General features: G+C 38.7%; 1 protein-coding gene across 3 annotated transcripts in view; it reads right to left on the bottom strand.

Moving 5' to 3' along the window:
- Positions 1-14,856: 14,856 nt before the first annotated feature.
- Positions 14,857-22,068, bottom strand: part of LOC308495624 (uncharacterized protein) — a 45,307-nt gene continuing 38,095 nt past the window's right edge. The window contains exon 9 of one of the 3 annotated variants that reach the window (XM_081080593.1): positions 14,857-17,075. In XM_081080593.1, coding sequence (XP_080936719.1) covers positions 16,908-17,075 — 168 coding nt within the window. In that variant the 3' untranslated portion in view covers positions 14,857-16,907. The remainder of the gene's footprint in view (positions 17,076-22,068) is intronic. The other 2 variants (XM_081080594.1, XR_013993017.1) reach the window with 2 other exon arrangements.

Below are 22,068 nucleotides of genomic sequence, written 5' to 3'. Positions count from 1 at the left end.
CAGTCCTGGGCGACCTTATTGTTTCCAAGGAAAAATGGGATCAAACTAGGTCCCCATGAGCTCCAAAGAGTACAGGGCACCATGAGACAGAAAACAAATACATAACAAAACATTTTCCTTTTGCTTTTTAAACACAATCTCAGCTTAAATCTATGAGACAAGTGAAAGAAAACCACAACAACTGTAGAAGTGAAGCTTTAAAGGCTCTTTTATCACTTCACATCCAGGAAGCCGTACATCATTTAAAACGGTGGTTTCGAATGTCATGTGAGAATCTGTGAAGTCCCAAGGTCTGTCAGTCGAGGGGCCCGAAAAGGTCAAAGCTATTTTCACAGAAATACTGAATGTCATTTGCCATTTTCACTCTCATTCTCTTCTAAGTGTACAGTAGAGTTTTCCACAGCCGTGATATCACAGCTCTGATGGTGACATCATAGCTCTATGGTTACTGGGTCGTAGCTCCAATGGCTCACGCAATGCATGACTGTGTGTGCTCGTATTTTAAATTGTTCAGTTTTTATTTCTAATATTGTAACTATCTATGGAGACTACCAACTTAAAAATATTCTTTGGAATTCTCAATAATTTTTAATAGCATAAAAGCATCCCAAGGCACAAAAGCTTCAGAATGCCTTTTTTCAAAGATTGTGTCTACCAAATATTCATTATCATTAATTACTTCTCCCATTTTTAATAATCAAAGACACCATAGGTGCACGCACACACATAGCCAGTGTCTGCTCAGCAGAACATCTGGTTGGCTTAAGACCATCAGTGTCACAACACTAAGAGGAAGTAAAGTTAAAACACAAATGACATGGTAGCAACTGAGGCTTACTTGGGTAAACGTCAAAATTCAAATGACCATTTGAAACGCTGGAAGTATCTTCCAGTTTGATTAGTAACCTCTGAGAACCCCTATTAAGTACAGGGGTTCCAAACTGGGACATTTAGGATATCGAAACAAGAGGAGAAACATTTTAGTAAAGTCACCCTTTTAAAGTCTTGTTTTCTTATTCCTGTCGATGTCTTTTTTCTCAAACATCGATACCAACAATGACATCACGTTGTTTATGTGAAATACTTCAATTAAATTTGTAACAAAGGAAAGTAAGTCTGAATAGAAGACTGTGAGCATGTCAAATGTCCTTGCGTACTCCTTCCCAAAATTAAATTGGTATTACACAGTGTACCTGGTCTGAAGGGTTGCACATCGTCCATTCCTACAGCTCTGTTAGGAACAGGATCTTCCACTTCAATGCTCGGCTGAAGGGGTTAGGAAGCAAGATGATTAGTAATTAATGGACACTTCACACCATCTCTAGTTAATAATTCAGGATGAAAATGTTAAAGTTATCACCTCCAAGAAAAGGATTTTTTGAAAAATATGTGTTTAAGCATATATTAGGTTCGTGCAAACGTAATTGCAGATTTGCAATTTTTTTTAACCTTTTAAACCTCAATTACTTTCACAACAACCTAATACTTTGATAAGTGTACTTGATATAACTGTTAAATATTTCTAATGACAGATTTGTTTTTTAGTGTTAAAACAAGATACTTGCTTGACATGGTAAGAACCCTTGGTGTATGTCCAGTTGAGTTTAGACAGAACATTTTAGAACCTACTTCATCTATGTCAACAAGAGCTAGGAAAAACCGAACTCTTATTGGACAAAAAATTTGATAGAAAAACATGATTGAACCAAGTGGCAAAGAGATAAGAAAAACTTTTCATTAAATTGTGTTTCAATAAATGATAGGGAAAATGTTATATATAGTTATGCAACTTTTCCAAAAAGTATAATAATTTCTAATCAGGGAAAAATAAGAACATTTATTTATTATAGTCATCTGAAATGTACCAGACACTTACTATGCACATTTTATTTCTTTTCCACCCAAAACAACAAATATGAAAACAGTTTGATGATGGTTACCCCACTTCCTGCTTGGTGGCCATTCGAAGACATTAGAATGAAATGATGAACAGATGTGATCCATTGTTGTCTCTGCCCAGCAGGTTTTGCTCCTAGATCTTCACATGACTGGCTCCTTCTCATGCTTCACTTGGCCGTTTTTGTCACCCTCAGAAAGATCTTTCCTGACCACCGAAACTGCACTCCCACTCCTATTCCAACTACAACCGTGCCCCCCCCATGACAATATTCTCTAACCCAGCATTCTCCATTCTCTTTAAATGACCCAGATATAGTGACTTACAATGGACTGTTGTTCACTTGTTTTTCTGCTCCTACAGCTACAGCTGAACCCCTGAACTTCCCCATTCAGTGTCTAACTGCCCAGCACAAAGCTGGTATCTAACTAGAAATTTACTCAAGGTGAAACACTGAGCTCGCACCAACAGAGCCTCAAGTACCGAAACACTACACATCTACAGGGTATCGCCTATCACAGTCTCCTGAAGTTTAGCATCCCCCAGATTGGAAATCCACATGCCCCTTCTAACTTTTCCACTCTATTCTTGACACTACTGCCATTTGATTGTCCTTCAGGTTTACAGAAAGTGTCCTCACCATTTAGTAAGTCACTACGGCCCACTGTGATCATTGATTTTATATTTCTATAGCTCCCTTTACACTTCGCAAAGTGTTTTCACATTTGTTACCACATTAGTTCATTCCACATACTGAAAGGTAGGCATAAGTACCATTACGACAAATGAGGTCACTGACATCCGACAGGTTAAAAAGAAGTTTCCCCAAGATCCCACAGCTAGTAAGTGACCGATCCAGGATTCTAGTGTGTTCTTATCGTCAAACACAGTGTCTATACCAGTAGGCAGCCGCTGCCTATATCAGAAGATCACACCTTTCTTATATCTTTCCATAGCTGTCATCTCACATTGGCTCATCATTACATTGTACTTCTAGTACTACGAGTACGGTCGCCATCAAGTTACTCAATGCTTGCTATTTTAACTGAACACGACAGTTGTTACATATTAAAGCAGCACTCAGCCAAATTGTTGTTAGTGTAATCCAACATATTATTAGTATTCACCAGGCTTTTCCTACTGTAGAAAATGTCCTTGCGGACCTATTTGACAATACAAATATAATGATACTTTGATATCCCAGACATTATGTTTCCTAGTTCCAAGTTACAAACAAACCCTACTATCCAAATTCTTTCTGAATTTCATTAGGATATTTACACATCCACAAAAACCACAAAGTCATGCATTTGGGCATAGTTCGAACTGGAATAACTTTAATTTTTAGGTAAAGTTAACTTCACAACCCAAACCGGTTCCTTATGACTTGGAAGCCTACGTGTTTTATACTATTCCCAAGATTCTGTAGCTATTGAGTTACCCATCCAGGATTCCATTCTGTTCTTTCCTCAAACACAGTGTCTAGACCAGTAGGCTGCAGTTGCCTGTATCAGAAGATCACACCTTTCTTATCTCTTTCCACAGCTGTCACCTCGCATCAGCTCATCATTACTTTGTACTTCTATTACTACAAGTATGGTTGCCATCAAGACACTCAATGCATGCTATTTTAACTGAACAAGACAGTTGTCCTGTATTAAAACAGCGCTCAGCTGATTACTGTTAGTATAATCCTACGTATTATTACTATTCACTATGGTCTTTTTTCATTGGAACGGTTTCTTGCAGATCTATTCGACATTACAAATATAATAATACTTTGATGTCCCAGGCATTATCTTTTCAAGTTCCAAATTATTAAAAAAAAAACACCCTACAAACCAATTTCTTTCTTTCTGACTCATTAGGACATTTGCACATCTACAAAAACCACAGAGTCATGCATTTGGGCATAGGTTGACTGGGAATAATTCTTTAGCTTTTAGGTGAACTTAACTTCACAACCCAAACTGATTCCTTATGACTTGGAAGCCTTAGTGTTTTATGCTTTTCCACACTGACTTCCTTAAGTGACACTTGCAAGTTAGCAGAATTGTACTACGCTGTCTTATTATATTACGCACATAGCTAGTTTATTCATTATAGGATAAACCATAAAAAATGATTTGTATGAGGAAATGCAGAGGCGAGAAAGTAAAGTCAAAGCATACCTTTTTCATTTTAACATCACTCAATGGTGATATTTAAAATAGTAATGATAATAATAATAGTGTAAGACAGTACCTCAGAATCCCAAGGTGATTCTTCATCTTCATCTTGTCCTAATCCTAATGATGACTTTATAACTATAAAATGTAGTCACAGGTACATTAATGTGAACATATATTACTATGCATTTTAAGTACACATTCAGTCGTGCTTATTTCCATAAAAGTAATAGCAGAAAAGAATTCAGGGGAACGAAGCATTTGCAAGAAGAAGCAGCTGTTAGTAGTGGGGATACTTTTGCCCAAAAGATAGGAAAAAATGCTTAAAAGAAATGAATATCACATTTGGATCGACACATGTTAGATTTCTTTATAGCAGAGCTTAAGCTAGAAAGAATTCATAGATAGTCACTAAATTACCACTTATATTATTCTGGTGTGCTCCATCAACACAAGTCAAATTACCATTGTTTGCTTGGTCTTGTGGAGCACTTTCAATAATATCCACACGATTTTCTCTTTTTCGAATTGCTGGCTTGGTTGCTTCTTTCTATTAAAAAAAGAAAGAAAAAAAAGAAAAGAAAAACCCAACTTCAGAAAACATCCTATTCATTTACTCATTGACTCACTCACTCAGTCAATCTGTAGGTAAGACAAGAAAACTTTACTGTAGCCGTCATAGCCAGACCCAGGGGAAGCTGGAAATAGAAATGAAACATTTTGTCCTACATTCTAGTAGGAGTAGAGATATTATAATACATGAAAAATAACAACAGAAAAGTACCGCTCTGCACTTCGACACCTGAAGTGAATAAAGTATAGTAAGGGCACAAAAGAGACGACAATCCGTTTTATCAGGGAAGCTCAGCAGATACTGCAAAGATAGGGCTGCATCTTGAAAGTTATACAAGGTGCTGAGGGAAGGCATGAAGGGGATTCCACAAGGGCAGCAGGAGCAAAAGCCTGAGGTGTGAAACAACATGTTGTAAGTGAGGGCAGCAAAGGAATGAGGTAAGCCTGGAACTCTGAGAATGGGATAGAGACAACTGCAGAATCAGAACCAAATCAAAGAAGGCACATGTCATGCTAGCAGATGAATTCTACCCTCACGTAATGGGGAGTCACTCAGGAAGCAGAGGTGTTGCATCTTCACAATTCTAGTTTACAACAGCCACTCGGGCTGCAATTTATGATATTGAGGACTTCCGTTTCTTTCTAGGATCCTATCCATCAGCCTGTCTTGTGTCACAGCATAGCCTCTCCCCGGTGCCTCCAAAACCACAAAGGCAGCTGCCAACAATAGGTCACTTTGTAGCTTCCCCTAGGTGGCTCCCGGTTGGGCACAAGCAGCAGCTGGCTTGGGCCTGCCCCACAGCCCCTCCCAAGAGGCCCCAAATCCAACACACCTGGGGATCAGTTTCAGCAACACCAGAACATCACCAAAATAGCTCCATAATGACACGCCCAAGCCATGGACTGAGCAGACACCGGAGCCCTGCTACAGCCGATCTCACTCTGTGGGGTCAGCCCACACACAGGGGTTCATCTACTGTAGTCACAGCCAGTCGTCCTGAGGGTCAATTCCACACCCAGATGTGCCAACAGCAATAAGGCTCAAGTACAACAGGAGGGCACACACCACCCACACGAGCTTCTGGAGCACCCGGCTCAGGTGACCGGGGAGACTGTACCACTGGGCCCCACACGACACCTGGTATGTAAGGCAATACTGTCAAGACGAGGAGAATTAGCAGATCTACAGAATACAGGAAAACAAACACAGAGAGGCAGTGAAAAAAGAAGAGAGAAAGAAACATTTCTCTAATGAAAGAACAGGATAAAACTCTAGAAAAAGAGGTAAACCAAACGGAGACAAGCAATATACCAGATACAGAGTTCAAAATACTGGTTATAGGGATGCCAGATGAAATTAGGGGAAGAATAGACAAAGTAAGTAAAACTTCAACGGAGAGACAGCAAACATAAAAAGGACATAGAAATCGTTTAAAAAAAGTCTGAAATGAAAAATACAATATCTGAAATGAATAATTTATAGATGGAATCAGCACCACATTTGGTGAAGCAGAGGTTCAATAGTGATTTGGTAGACAAGGTAGCACAAACACCCAATCAGAACAGAAAAAAAATGAATATAAATAAAAATAAATAAATAAAACAGAAAGTGCTTTAAGGGATGTCTGGGACAATATCAGGTGTAACAACATCCGTAAGGCTATCTAAAGGAGAAGAGAGAGAGAGAGCAGGAATTGAAAACCTATTGGAATACACAATGATGGAAACCTTTCCTAACCTGGAGAAGGAGATAGACACACAAGCGTAGGAAACACAAAGAGTTCCAAACAAAATGAACCCAAACAGGTCCACACCAAAACATATCATAATTAAAATTCCAAAGGGTTAGGACATGGAGAGAATATTAAAACCATCAAGAGAAAAGTAGTTAGTCACGTACAGTGGAGATCTCATAAGACTGTCAGGTGATCTCTCAAGAGAAAATTTGCAGGTCAGAAGAGATTGGCAAGAAATATTGAAAGTGATGAAAAGCAATAATCTACAACCAAGATTACTATTACTGCATCCGGCCAGGCTCTCATTTCGAATCAAAGGAGAGGTAAAGACTTGCCAGAGAAAAAGATGATTGCATCAGCACCAACAAACCAGTATCAAGAAATGTGAAACGAGGACTTGAAAAAAGAAGTAGAAGTAGAAAGAGGAAGAGGAGGAGGAAGAGGAGGAGGAGGAGGAGGAGGAGGAGGAGGAGGAGGAGGAGGAGGAGAAGAAATATGAATAATAAAATGGCAATAATTACATACGTATAAAAATTACTTTAAATGTAAATAGGTTAAATGTTTCAGTCAAGACATAAGGTGGCAGAATGGATAGGACTACAAGAGCCATATATATGACATCAAACTCAAAAATTTTTGCACAGTAATAGAAACCATCAACAAAATGAAAACACGACCAGATGAATGGGAGAAGATATCCAAAACACATAAGGAACTCATAACACCACTCGTAACACCAAAAGACAATGCAATTACAAAATGAGAAGAGTACTTGAATAGACTTTTCTCCAAAGAGGTCACACAGATAGCCAAGAGACATACGAAAACATGCTCAGTGCCACTAATCATCAGAGCGATGCAAATTAAAAGCACAATGAGCTACCACCTCACACCTGTCCGAATGGCCGTCATCAATAAATCAACAAACAACCAATGTTGATGAGGATGTGAAGGGAAGCCCCGTGCACTGTTGGTGGGACTGCAAATCTGACCAGACACAATGGAAAACAATATGGAAGCTCCTCAAAAATTTGAAAACAGAACTACCAGGTGGCATAGCAATCCCACTTCTGGGTTTTTCTCCGCAGAAATCCCAAACACTGATTTGAAACATGTATGCATCTGTATGGTTATATTTACATAATTTACAATACTCCAGATAAAGAAATAACTGAAGTATCCATCGTAGTGGATAAAGAAGAAGTGGTACATATACACAACAACATACTACTTGGCTGTAAACAAAGAACAAAATCTTACCATTTGCAACAATGTGCGTGGACCTAGAGGGTATTATTCGAAGTGAAAAAAGTCAGATAGAGAAAGGCAAACACCACATGATTTCACCTATTGGTGATATGTAAAAAAAAATAAATGAACATAGAAAAAAGAAACAAACTCATAGGTGCAGAGAACTAACTGATCGTTGCTCAGAGGGAAGAGTATCGGGGAACAAACTGAAAAGGTTAAAGGGTTAAGAAGTACAAATTGGCAGTTATAAAATAGTCATGTAGATGTCAAGTACAGCACAAAGATATAGTAAATAACACTGTAATAACTAAGTATGGTGTCAGGTATACCACACTAATCAGGGTACCACTTTACACATTATAGAAATGCCTAACCACTATGCTGTACACCTGAGGCTGACATCATTGAATGTCAACTGTAACAGAAATGAAAAATTTTACATTTAAACTAAAAACTTTCTGAAATTTGATATTTTATTATGTAGTTTTTAAGAATCACTGCTTTTCACCAGAGTAAAGAAAGGATCCTGTCTTTTGCAGACACGGCTCCTTTCTTTACTTTGGTCAATGCATCATGGTCAATGGGCATAAAATCTCACGGACATGTTTTTATAGGGAGCAGCTAAGAGCATCATCAGCTTTGGAGCCAAGTGGATTTTGCATCAAAACCTGGCTACTGCAAGACATGCTGCCTAGATTGCCTTGGACTCCATTTCCTTATCTCTGAACATGAGGATTCCCTTCCTTGACAAAGCTATTCTGAGGATTAAATCAGATCATGCTTGTTACAGAATAGGTACAGAACAAGTGTTGATTTGACTATGGAGTATTTCAGCATATCAGTTAAATGAAAATCTGTGTCGCTCTTGCTTATACGGGCGCAGGGGCCCACGCATCAAAAACCATGTAATCAAACACGCCATTAAAACACTAAACTTGAAAAAAAAAAGAATCTCTGCTTTTCAAATTGGTTATTATTTTATACAAAACATATACTCTTCAATTAGATAAAGACATTTAAAATATTCACAATGCAATGATTTAGAACATAGTGGAATCCCTTTGTAATATGGGTTTTGAGATAGACAACATGAATTCTAAACTTTCAAAACTTCTACTATTATTTTAAGTCTAAATGATGAACCTGGTATATGGGAAACTAATATAAAATAATATGGAATGTCCACGGGATGTAAGTGAAAAAATAATGGAGAAAACACTCCCTCCTAACAAGTATACCCTACCAACATACAAAGCGTAAAAAAATAAAACTATATGTCATATGCTATATAGTTTTAAAACTGAAAGGTATCAGGAAGAATTCATGACTGTTACAATGAGTACCTGATCCATTAAAGATTTCATTTCGGGACGAGTATGATAAAAGTCAGGCTGGTATAACGTAAAAGTCACATTAAGAATCCTTACCTTTAACCAAATTGCATATCTCCGTCACTGTGGGAAAACTCCCTATAGAATTTTACTATCACTATACATTTCCCAGACCCTTCTTCTTTCAGCTCCCAACTTCGATACTTACTAAAGTTAAAAGAACAACAACAAAACAACGAAGCATCAAATGGTCATATGTTATCAAATGGTTCACCTTGACCAATTTTCCATAACAAACATAAAACAATGATAGGTGGAGCACTACTAAATTTTACAACTCGGCGCTACACAAAACTATATTAAGAGCACAACAGTTAATTTCACACAGGAGCCTTTTACCTTGGTACCAACATCGAAGAGTCCATCGTCTGACGTAGACCATGAATCATCACTGCCAGGTTTCCAGGAAAGACTTCCGGGGAAAGATACACAACAGACACAAGTGAGTTCATTTCTTTACAAAGGCAGCAACAACAACAACAAAAAAAGTACAATTCAGCTATCTGCATATGAAATGAAGTTTCTTGATATGATTAAAATTTAGAGGATGTTCTAGAAAAGCTATCAGTTATCTATTGCTGCCTCCACCACTCCCAACTCGTGCAATATTTAATGAAGAGACACTCTAAGTTTCCATAACAAAGAATGACAGCAAACATGTTGGCAACACCTGAGAGTACCTTGTTTTCACCAAAAGTCCTGAAGGCTGAATTGAAATTGCAATTAATAGCTGACAATAGGAACCTGAACTGGGACAAAAGCAATGACCTAAATCAAGGTAGAACGATACACTGAGCCTTCTCCACGGTCTGTCCCTGGTTCAAAGATTAATCTGTGTGGGTCAAAAACGGCAGTCTTGCTTCTTTAACATAGAAAGCAGTTACTAAACTTACCCCATTCCTTGTTTTCACTCAAAAACACTACAGTGAGGTCTCTGAAATGCATGAAATGTTTGCAACTTACATGTACAAAAGTCAAAGAACAAATATGTACGTTGTTAGCCTCCCCACTCCCAGATCACTTGTCCGCAAAGCTTCCTGGCAATCTCCAACCTTGAAAACTTCAGCCTACGAAGGCATAGACTCCTGAAACAAGGTTGGGCTCAAATGACCCACAGTAGGAGTTCTCTATTTCCCTGTTCCTGGAAAACAAGCTAAATGGAGCCTCAGTCATCCACTCCCAACAGAGGCATGTTACCACCTATCCAACTCCATTACTGGTTTCACAATCAGTCCTCCCTCTGCCCAACCCTCCATCTCCATGGGAAGGACATCAGCGCGTTGGGCAAAGAGGTAGAGGTGACTAGACACCTGCCGTGGGCCATAGATCTATGTAGTTCAGCAATCTCCAGTGCCTTTGGACTCAAGGGGACCCCCTCTGTAATTTCGGGTGCAGGTGGATGATACCACATTCCTACTTGCTATAAAGAGAATGTTTCCAGAGGCTCAAAGGTTTAATATGTTTTCATACAAACCTTAAATTTTGCTGGTTCCTCCAATTCAACAAACAAAACAGCAGCAACCTGTTCAGGCAGGACGCCCTTGAGCCCCTTATTTTAATCTGCTTTTTTAGACAACTACCAACATCCTGTGTCCTTCCTTCCTGTAATTTCTCTTTACCTTGTCATACCCTCCCATTCTGATCTCTTTTCCCTCATCTGATCTCTATCTAATCTCTGCTCTAAGAGCCTTATTCCTATCCCAACCTGTGTTGTTCCTCTTGAAATGTAGATTCCCCTGCTAATTCCATTCTTAGCCTCTTCCATTGCATTCACTAGAGCTTTCCATAATTAAAACACTCACCCAAAGGATGATAAAGAAGGAAGTGTACTGGGCTTAGAAACCTATACTAATCTCATTTCATCACTCACTGTACTCAAAGAAGTCACTTCAATCTCTTACAGTTCAAACTCCTCATGTGATCAACCACTTGACCAAAACATTAATGGCAGCATGAAATACTAGGGGGTGTTTTGAATAATTAATTGATGACATTCCTTCAACACCTGGAATTCTATGTACCTTTGATTCTGTCAAGAAAAATGGAGAATACTTAGCTGGCAGAAGTGGAAAAAAATAACACAACAACAGCAACAAAACTACCCCGAGTAAAGCAGAGAAAAAGGTAAAAAATCAAGAAAAGTCATGGAAGAAGGAAGAAAGACTCTGGAAAAAGAGAAAAAACTTCCTAGAACAAGGTAAAGGTATTAGCCAGAAGGAAAACACAGTCTGAGGAGTCAGTAAGTAGAGAAGTCAATTAGAAATATCCTCTCAATTTGTGCTGAATTAGCACAACAGTCTATACATAGATGATCTTCACTTACAGAACAACAATTCGTCCCAAGAAGGGTACATCGCATTATACCTGAAAACATTTATCTGATTAGGTCTTGCTTATGTACAACCTGTGGTTCTGTGGCCACAGCGAACTGACATCTGCCCTCAACACTGATGGTGAAAACAAGGTTCTCGTGACTGCTGCAATTGTCAAGTACATTAAGACAGAGCTTGGGCTAACTGGGCTTGATAGGAAACTTCTAAATCAGCATTAAGGCATCACTAAACGGGACTCTCTGAGGCCACCTGACGTGCACCTGAATCTTGAATCCAGACCTGTCCAGGCACTTCTCAGTACAGGCTGAGGGACAAGAGAACGGACTTGGGAAGCCAAGCAGGCTGAAGGTCACATCACGGGTCAGCCACTTGGTAACTATGGAACCAAGTGTCAATTAATCCACCTCCTGGAACCACACTCCTCTAATGAATAAAAACGGCCGAACAGCACAGCTACTTTGCAAATCTACTGTGCCGACGACCTGGGATAACCAATGTTAGGCACATAGTATAGGGTCTAGCCCAGAGCAGAACACTCATTAAAGCTTACTGGCTTCTCTCCGCAGTCTCTTAGTTAACATGCAATTTTAGAAATCCATAAAATCCTACCTGCTTGCAGGGTCGCATTGAGAACACTCATCCACTGTTAAAAGAAAAAAAATTCAAATACATTGTAAATACACAATAGAAAAACACAGAACTTTGAAAGCGTCAGATTCAAGTGATGTAAAAATATTTGTTTGGGAACACCCCTGAAGACTATAGTAGAGTGAATGTTACTGATACAACTGGTGGGCAATTAATACATGAAGAACTTTTACTTCCTCTGCTGTATATCTGTGTGTGTGTGTGTGTGTGTATATTTATATTTATATATTTATATACATACACATATACACAGATATATATATATATATATATATATATATATACACATATATACATATGTACCTATATATGTGTGCATGTATGCATATATACTCCCCAGGGTACGTGAAATACTAGTCTAAATGGATTCACCCTTTCTCCTTATTCCCTTTCTTATTTCCTTATGTTACTCTGATTGAGGAAGAATGCCAATGTCTTGCTAAAACTTATTCCATTTGGCTGTGAGTTGCGTAAACATAAAGCAGATTTTGCTACAAAATGACTATAGGAAATTCATAACTACGATCAACCTACACAGAGGTGGGCTAGGGTTGAACTCTTTCTGTTTTTTTTATTTCCTTCTTTGCTTTCTCTGTTTTCTTGTAGCTGTGATTCACACAATTCATGGAGGGAAGAATTATGTAAGAGGAACACACCTACAACCTGCGTCTTTCGTTTGTCTATTACGGGCATCTGTCCAAACTCTGTGGGTGCTGACAGAGGTCTCATTGAGTGTGTGGCAAATGGCCTTTTATCACCAAATTTCGAATCCCCGGATATTTGACAAGTTCCATGATTGAAAGTCAAAGAAGTAGAATCCCAGCTGGAAAAATCTGAAAATAAAATTTTCGTTTATGAGGAGGTAAAAATAACACAAAGTTGACCATATTGTAAAACTTCCTTCTTCAGAGAAGCAGTCCCACGTCCTCCTTTCTCCCAAACACTCTACTCCTTCAGAGCTCATTTTATTTTAGGTGTCCTATACTTGCCATTCACGTAAGTTAAGTTGAATTAACTATTGTCACTCAGCAATTTCTGTTATATAATGTGGTTCCAATTAAAGCTTTTCTTCTTATTACTTAACATGGTGCTGTGTGTGACATTTTTTGTCATTATCAAAAGTTATGTCTAACCGCTTATCTTAATTTTAAATATGTGTGACAAACATGGATTTAAAAAACTTTCATTGAATGGTACAATTCCAAATAAGAAACTACTTATTACAAGAAAATGGTCTTTTCTAAATACCCCAATATCTTCAGAATTCATTTTTAAGCCTTAGATAAACAGATATTCACATGACAAATTACAGTCCTGGGCGACCTTATTGTTTACAAGGAAAAATGAGATCAAACGAGGTCCCCATGAGCTCCAAAGAGTACAGGGTACCATGAGACAGAAAATGAATATATAACAAAAGTATTTTCCTTTTGTTTTTTTAAACAATATTCTCAGCTTAAAACTTTTTAAGACAAGTGAAAGAAAAACACAATTGTAGAAGTGAAGCTTTAAAGCCTCTTTTATCACTTCACATCCAGGAAGCCCGTACATCATTTAAAACGGTGGTTTCCAATGTCATGTGAGAATCCGTGAAGTCCCAAGGTCTGTCAGTCGAGGGGCCCGAAAAGGTCAAAGCTATTTTCACAGAAAGACTGAATGTCATTTGCCATTTTCACTCTCATTCTCTTCTAAGTGTACAGTAGAGCTTTCCACAGCCGTGATATCACAGCTCTGATGGTGACATCATAGCTCTATGGTTACTGGGTCGTAGCTCCAATGGCTCACGGAATGCATGACTGTGTGTGCTCCTATTTTAAATTGTTCAGTTTTTATTTCCAATATTGTAACTATCTATGGAGACTACCGACTTAAAAATATTCTTTGGAATTCTCAATAATTTTTAATAGCATAAAAGCATCCCAAGGCACAAAAGCTTCAGAATTGTTATTTTCAAAGATTGTGTCTACCAAATATTCATTACCATTAATTACTTCTCCCATTTTTAATAATCGAAGACACCATAGGCGCACGTACACACATAGCCAGTGTCTGCTCAGCAGAACATCTGGTTTTAAGACCATCAGTGTTACAACACTAAGAGGAAGTAAAGTTAAAAAGAATTGTCATGGTAGCAACTGGAGATTACTTGGGTAAATGTTAAAATTCAAATGACCATTTGAAAACGCTGGAAAAATCTTCCAGTGTGATCATTGGTAACCCGTATTAAGTACAGGGATTCCAAACTGGGACATTTAGGGTATCGAACAAACGGAGAACTATCTTAGTGAAGTCACCGTTTTAAAATCTCATTTTCTTATTCCTGTGAATACCTTTTCATCAAACACCGATACTAACAATGACATCACGTTATTTATGTCAAATCCTTCCATTAAATTTGTAACAAAAAAAAAGGAATGAGGAAGAGAAGACTGCAAGCATGTCACATGTCCTTGCGTACTCCTTCCCAAAATTAAATTGGTATTACAAAGTGTACCTGGTCTGAAGGGTTGCACATCGTCCATTCCTATAGGTTTGTACGGAACAGGATCTTCCACTTCAATGCTCGGCTGAAGGGGTTAGGAAACAACATGATTAGTAACTAATGGACACTTCATGCAATCTCTAGTTAACAATTCAGGATAACAATATTAATGTTATAATCTCCAAGAAAAGGACTTTTTGAAAAATATGTATTTAAGCAAATATTAGTTTGGTACAAGTGATAGTGCAGTTTGTGCAATTTTTTTTAAACGTTGTAAACCGCAATTACTCTTGCACCGAACTAATACCTTGAAAAGTGTATTTCCTATAACTTGAAATATTTCTAATGATACATTCTTTTTGTTTGTTTGTTTTTTTAGTGTTAAAACAAGATACTTGCTTGACATGGTAAGAAACCTTGGTGTATGTCCTGTTGAGTGTAAACAGAACATTTTAGAACCTACTTCATCTAGGTCAACAAGAGCTTGGAAAAACCAAACTCTTATTTGATAAAAATTTTGATAGGAAAAATGATTAAATAGAATGACAAAGTTGTAAGAAAAGCTTTTTGTTAAATTATATTTAAATAAACAATAGGAAAAACATTATATATAGTTATGCAACTTTTCAAAAAAGTTTAATAAATTCTAATCAGGAAAAGATAAGAACATTTATTTACTAACCATCTCAAATATACCGGGCATCTGCCATGCACAGTTTATTTCTTTTCCACACAAACAACAAATATAAAAATGGTTTGATGCTGGTTAGCCCTCTTCCTGCTTCCTGACCATTCCAAGACACTAGAATAAAATGATGAACCCACACGATCCATTGCTGTCCCTGCCCAGCAGGTTTCGCTCCTAGACCTTCAAATGACTGGCTCCTTCTCATGCTTCACGTGGCAGTATCCCACACAGACATTTACTTCAGGTCAAAACACTGAGCTCACACCAACAGAGCCTCAAGTACCGAAACACTACACATCAACAGGGTATCGCCTATCACAGTCTCCTGAAGTTTAGCATCCCCCAGATTAGAAATCCACATGCCCCTTCTAACTTTTCCACTCTATTCTTGACACTACTGCCATTTGATTGTCCTTCAGGTTTACAAAAAGTGTCCCCACCATTTGGTAAGTCACTACCGCCCACTGTGATCATTGATTTTACATTTCTATAGCTCCCTTTACACTTCGCAAAGTGTTTTCACATTTGTTACCACATTAGTTCATTTCACACCCTGAAAGGTAGGCATAAGTACCTTTATGATGAATGAGGTCACTGACATCCAACAGATTAAAAAGAAGTTTCCCCCAGATCCCACAGCTAGTAAGTGACCTATCCAGGGTTCTAGTGTGTTCTTATCTTCAAACACAGTGTCTACACCAGTAGGCAGCAGTTGCCTATATCAGAAGATCACACTCCTCCTCTCTCTTTTCACAGCTGTCATCTCACATTGGCTCATCATTACTTTGTACTTCTATTACTACAAGCATGGTTGCCATCAAGATACTCAATGCATGCTATTTTAACTGAACAGGGCAGTTGTTGTGTATTAAAGCAGCACTCGGCCGATTGTTGTTAGTATGATCCTACATAGTATTACTATTAACAATGCTCTTCCTTCCCTGGAAAAGTTCCTTGCAGATCTATTGCAGAATACAAATACAATAATACTTGCATATAGCAGGCATTATCTTTTCAAGTTCCAAGGTATAAAAAACCCTAAATTCCAAATTCTTTCTTTCTGAATCTCATTAGGACATTTACACAACCATAAAAACCACAGAATCATGCATTTGGACATACTTCAAGCTGGAATAATGCTTTAGCTTTTAGGTGAACTTAACTTCAGAACCCAACTGATTCCTTATGACTTGGAAGCCTTCTTGTTTTATACTATTCTACACCGACCGCCTTAAGTGAACCTTGCAAGTTAGCAGAATTGTACTACGCTGTCTCATTATATTAAGCACATATGTATTTTATTAATTATAGGCTAAACCATAAGAAAATAATTTAGGTGGGGAAATGCAGAGGTGAGAAAGTATAGTCAAAGCATACCTTTTACGTTTTAACATCACTGAATGGTGATATTTAAAATAATAATGATAAAAAATGACAGTACCTCAGAATCCCAACATGATTTCACAGCTCCTTTTCCGAATCTTAATGCTGATATTTTAACTATAAAATGTAGTCACAGAACATTAATATGAACATATATCACTACGAATTTTAAATACACATTCAAAAATATTTCCATAAAAGTAATAGCAGAAAAGAATTTCGGGGGGCCGAAGCATTTGCAAGAAGAAGCAGTTGTTAGTAGTGGGGATACTTTTGCAAAAAAGATAGGAAGAAATGCTTATAAGAAATGAAAATCACAGTTGGATCTACACGTGTTAGATTTGTGTATAGCAGCACTTAAGCTAGAAAGAATTCATAGATAGTCACTAAATTATCACTTGTATTATTTTGGTATGCTCCATCAACACAAGTCAAGATATCAGTTTTTGTTTGCTCTTGTGGAGCACTTTCAATAATATCCACACCATTTTCTCTTTTTCCAGTTGCCGGCTTGGTTGCTTCTTTCTATTAAAAAAAAGAAAAGAAAAACCCAACTTCAGCAAACATCATATTCATTTACTCGTTCACTCGCTCACTCAGTCCTTCTGTCAGTAAGACAACAAACCGCTATCGTAGCCATCGAATCATAGGCATAGACCCAGGGGAAGCTGGAAATAGAAATGAAAGATTTTGTCCTATATTCTAGTAGGGGTCGATATATTACAATTCGTGAAAACAATCAGAAAGGAAAGTACCACTCTCCAGTTCTACACCTCAGATGAAGAAAGTAGAGTACGGGCACAAAAGAAACAACAATCAGTTGTACCAGATGCTGCAAAAATAGGGCTGCATCTTGAAAGACATACGAGGTACTGAGGGAAACCATGAAGGAGAGTCCAGAAAGGGCAGCGGGCGCAAAAGCCTGCGTATAAAATAACATATTGTAGGTGAGGGCAGAAGAAGAATGGGGTTAGCCTGGAACTCTGAGAAAGGGATGGAGAGACAACTGCAGAATCAGAACCAAATCAAAGAAGGCGCATGTCATGCTAGCAGATGAATTCTACACTCACGTAATGGGGAGTCACTCAGGAAGCAGAGGTGTTGCATCATCACAATTCTAGTTTACAACAGCCACTCGGGCTGCAATTTATGATATTGAGGACTTCCGTTTCTTTCTAGGATCCTATCCATCAGCCTGTCTTGCTTCACAACATAGCGCCTCGCAGGTGCCTACAAACTCACAAACGCAGCTATCCATAGCAGGTCACTTTGTAGCTTCCCCTAGGTGGCTCCCGGTTGGGCACAAGCAGCAGCTGACCTGGGCCTGCCCCACAGCCCCTCCCAAGAGGCCCCAAATCCAACACACCTTGGACCAGCTTCAAGTGACACCAGAACATCACCAAATTAGCTTCACAAATGACACGCCCAAGCCATGGACTGAGCAGACACCGGAGCCCTGCTACAGCCGATCTCACTCTGTGGGGTCAGCCCACACACAAAGGTTCATCTACTGTAGTCACAGCCAGTCGTCCTGAGGGTCAATTCCACACCCAGATGTGCCAACAGCAATAAGGCTCAAGTACAACAGGAGGGCACACACCACCCACACGAGCTTCTGGAGCACCCGGCTCAGGTGACCGGGGAGACTGTACCACTGGGCCCCATGCGACACCTGGTATGTAAGGCAATACTGTCAAGATGAGGAGAATTAGCAATCTACAGAATACAGAGAAACAACAATAAAGATGCAGTGAAAAAAGAAGACAGAAAGAAACATTTCTCTAACGAAAGACCAGGAAAAAACTCTAGAGAAAGAACTAAACACAAGAACTAATGGACACAAGCTATCTACCAGACACAGAGTTCAAAATACTACTTCTAAGGACGCTCAGTGAACTTTGGGGAAAAATAGATAAACGTTGTAACACTTCAACCGAGACAGCAAACATAAAAAATGGACATGGAAATCATTAACAAAACTCAACTATGAAAAATACAACATCTGAAAAGAGTAATTAATAGATGGAATCGGCACCAGATTTGGTTGAGGCAGACGTTCAAATCAGTGATTTGGAAGACAAGATAGCAGAAAACACACAATCAGAACAGAAGAAAAAGATATGAAAAATGATTATGAGTAAAAAAAAAAGAGAGAGAGAATACTTTAAGGGACTTCTGGGACAAGATAAAGTGTAACAGAACTCGTAGGGCTATCAAAAGGAGAAGAGAGAGACAGAAAGGAATTGAAAACCTATTTGAGTAAATAATGACGGAAATCTTCCCTAACGTGTTGAAGGAAACACAAGTGTAGGAAACACAGAGAGTTCCAAACAAAATAAAGTCAAACAGGCCCACACCAAGACATACCAGAATTAAAACGCCAAAAGGTAAAGACACAGAGAGAATATTAAAACCAGCAAGAGAAAAGCAGTTAGTTATATACAAGGGAGCTCGCATAAGACTGTCAGGTGATCTCTCAAAAGTAAATCTGAAGGCCAGAGGAATGGGCAAGAAATATAGAAATGTGATGAAACGCAATAATTTACAACCAAGAGCACTGTATCCGGCAAGGCTCTCATTTAGAATCAAACGAGAGGTAAAGAGCTTGCCAGAGAAAAAGGAGGTGATGCAGTTCAGCCCCAGGAAACCACTATTACAAGAAATGTAAAACCACGACTAGAAAAAAAAGGAGGAGGAGAAGTAGGAGGAGGAGGAGGAAGAGAAGGAGGAGAAGACGGAAAAAGAGCAGGAGGAAGAGCAGGAGGAGGAGAAGAAAAGTGAATAATAAAATGCCAATAACTATGTACCTACAAATAATTACTTTAAATGTAAATAGATTAAATGCTCCAGAAAGGACATAAGGTAGCTGAATGGTTAAGAATGCAAGACCCATATACACGACAATCAAACTACAAAATTTCTGCACAGCAAAGGAAACCAACAACAACATGAAGTCACGAGCGGGTGAATGGAGAAGATATTTGCCAATGATATATTTGATAAAGGGTTGACATCCAAAACATATAAGGAACTCATAAACCTTAACACCAAAAGACAAACAATGCGATTACAAAATGAGAAGAGTACCTGAATAGACTTTTCTCCAAAGAGGTCACACAGATAGCCAAGAAACATACGAAAACATGCTCCGTGTCACTAATCATCAGAGCAATGCAAATTAAAAACACAATGAGCTACCACCTCACAACTGTCAGAATGGCCATCATCCATGAATCAACAAGCAACAAGTGTTGTTGAGGATGTGAAGAAAAGAGTCCTTGTGCACTGTTGGTGAGACTGCAAATCCAAGCAGACAATGGAAAACAATATGGAAGTTCCTCAAAAATTTAGAAATAGAAGTACCATGTGGCACAGCAGTCCCTCTTCTGGGTTTTCCTCCACAGAAACACAAAACACTAATTTGAAAAGCAATATGCATTTCTATGGTTGTTGCCGCATTATTTTCAATAGTCCAGATAAGAAAGTAACCAAAGGATCCATCATCTTGGATAAAGAAGAAGTGGGACATATATATAACAAAATACTACTTGTCTGTAATAAACAATAAGTACTTATCGTTTGTGACATGTGTGGGCCTAGAGGGTATTATTCTAAGTGATAAAAGTCAGATAGAGAAAGACAAATACCACCTGATTTCACGTATTGGTGATATGCAAAAAATAAAAAATAAATGAACATAGAAAAGAGAAACAAACTTATAGATGCAGAGAACTAACTGATCGTTGCCCGGTTCGAGAATTGTTGGGGGAATGCTTGAAATGGAAAAAGGATTAAGAAGTACAAAGTGGCAGTTATAAAATAGTCATGAAGATGTCAAGCACAGCACAGAGAATACAGTAAATAACATTGTAATAACTAAGTACGGTGTCAGGGATACCACACTAATCGGGGTACCAGTTTACACATTATATAAATGCCTACCCACTATGCTGTATACTTGAGGCTGACATCATGGAATGTCAACTATAACAGAAATGAAAAATTTTACATTTAAGAAGCGAAACTAAAAACCTTCTGAAATTTGACATTTTAGTATATGGTTTAAGAACCTCTGCTTCTAAAATTAGTTATTATTTTAAGCAAAACATGTACTCTTCAATTAGATGAAGACAGTTAAATATATTCATAATGTAATGATTGAGGACATAGTGGAATCCCTTTGTAATATGGGTTTTGAGATAGAGAACTTGAGTTCTAAATTTTCAAAGTTTCTATTATTTTAGTCTAAATGATGAACCCAGAATACCTGAAACTAATATAAAATAATATTGAATGTCAACTGAATATAACTTAAAAAAAGAAAAAAAAAACATAGAGAAAACACTCACGCCTACCAACTATGTGATACCAAAATACAAAGTGTAATAAAATAAAAACTATATATTACATGCTACATAGTTTTAAAAACTGAAATGTATCAGGAAGATTTCATGACTATTACAATAAGTAAATGAATCCATTACAGATTTCACGTAGGCACGAGTATTATAAAAGACCCACTGATGTAATGTAAAAGTCACATTAAGATTCCTTACCCTTAACCAAATTGCATAGCTCCATCACTGTGGGAAACCTCCCAATAAAATTTAACTATCACTATGTATTTCCCAGCCCCTTCTTTTTTTCAGTCACCATGTTCAATACTTCCTAAAGTTAAGGGGAAAAAAGAAAGAGTGATGTCGTGAAAATGGCAGTGTGAGGTGTGCCTCTTGAAATCTTCCCTGGAATTTACAACAAGTTGAACAACTATCACTCCACAAAGGACTCCCTGTGCAGCAGACCGGCTAGACTAAGGGGCGTACTACTGCAATAGCCTACAGGTGGACAAATTGCTCGAGCGGTGGAGGAGAGAAGGGAGAAGTGCGGAGACGGGGCCATGCAGGCTCAGGACCCAGACCTAGCTTAGTGCTCCGAGCTCCCTGAGTCCCGGAACTAGTACAGCTACAGAAGAGGAAAGAACTCGTGCTACTAGGGCTCCGCTTATGGCCCACAGGGCTGAGAGGACAGCATATAACACAGCTGAACCCAACGTTAATGGCAGAGACCTCAGAGCAAAGACTGAGGGAAGAAGGATGAAAACAGTGGTAAGCCCTCACTGCAGAGTAAAGAATGGAAGACTCAGACACTGAGACTAGCTGCCCCCTCCCAACCCTCCCAGAGCTCGACCCGCCCCCACCTGCCCAGTGCTAGAAGCAGAACAGTAGCAGTGTCAGATCAAAAGAACAGAATATTTGCAGTTCTGAGAACTGTGGTCTGCAGTCAAGGACTCACAGCCCAAGTACTTCCAGCAAAGAGGAGGGAGCTGTGGAAGCAGGACCCGCTGAGGTGGTTGTCACCACCATTGCTCTGGGCCATCTCTCACAACCCACCGGTGCCACCCCTGTCCCCACCTATCTGGGTGGACCCCTGCAGGAATAAACAGAACTGCTGAAATGCAGGGGCTCTGAATCTGGTGCAGGAAGAGCTTTGGAACTTCAGAAGTTCTCCGCATTTCCCC

The sequence above is a fragment of the Rhinolophus hipposideros genome (genome assembly GCF_964194185.1).
Source record: "Rhinolophus hipposideros genome assembly, contig: HAP1_SCAFFOLD_71, whole genome shotgun sequence".
In the NCBI taxonomy this organism is placed as follows: Eukaryota; Metazoa; Chordata; class Mammalia; order Chiroptera; family Rhinolophidae; genus Rhinolophus; species Rhinolophus hipposideros.
Note: the sequence above shows the minus strand (reverse complement) of the source record. Positions and strands in the feature narration are given on the sequence as shown.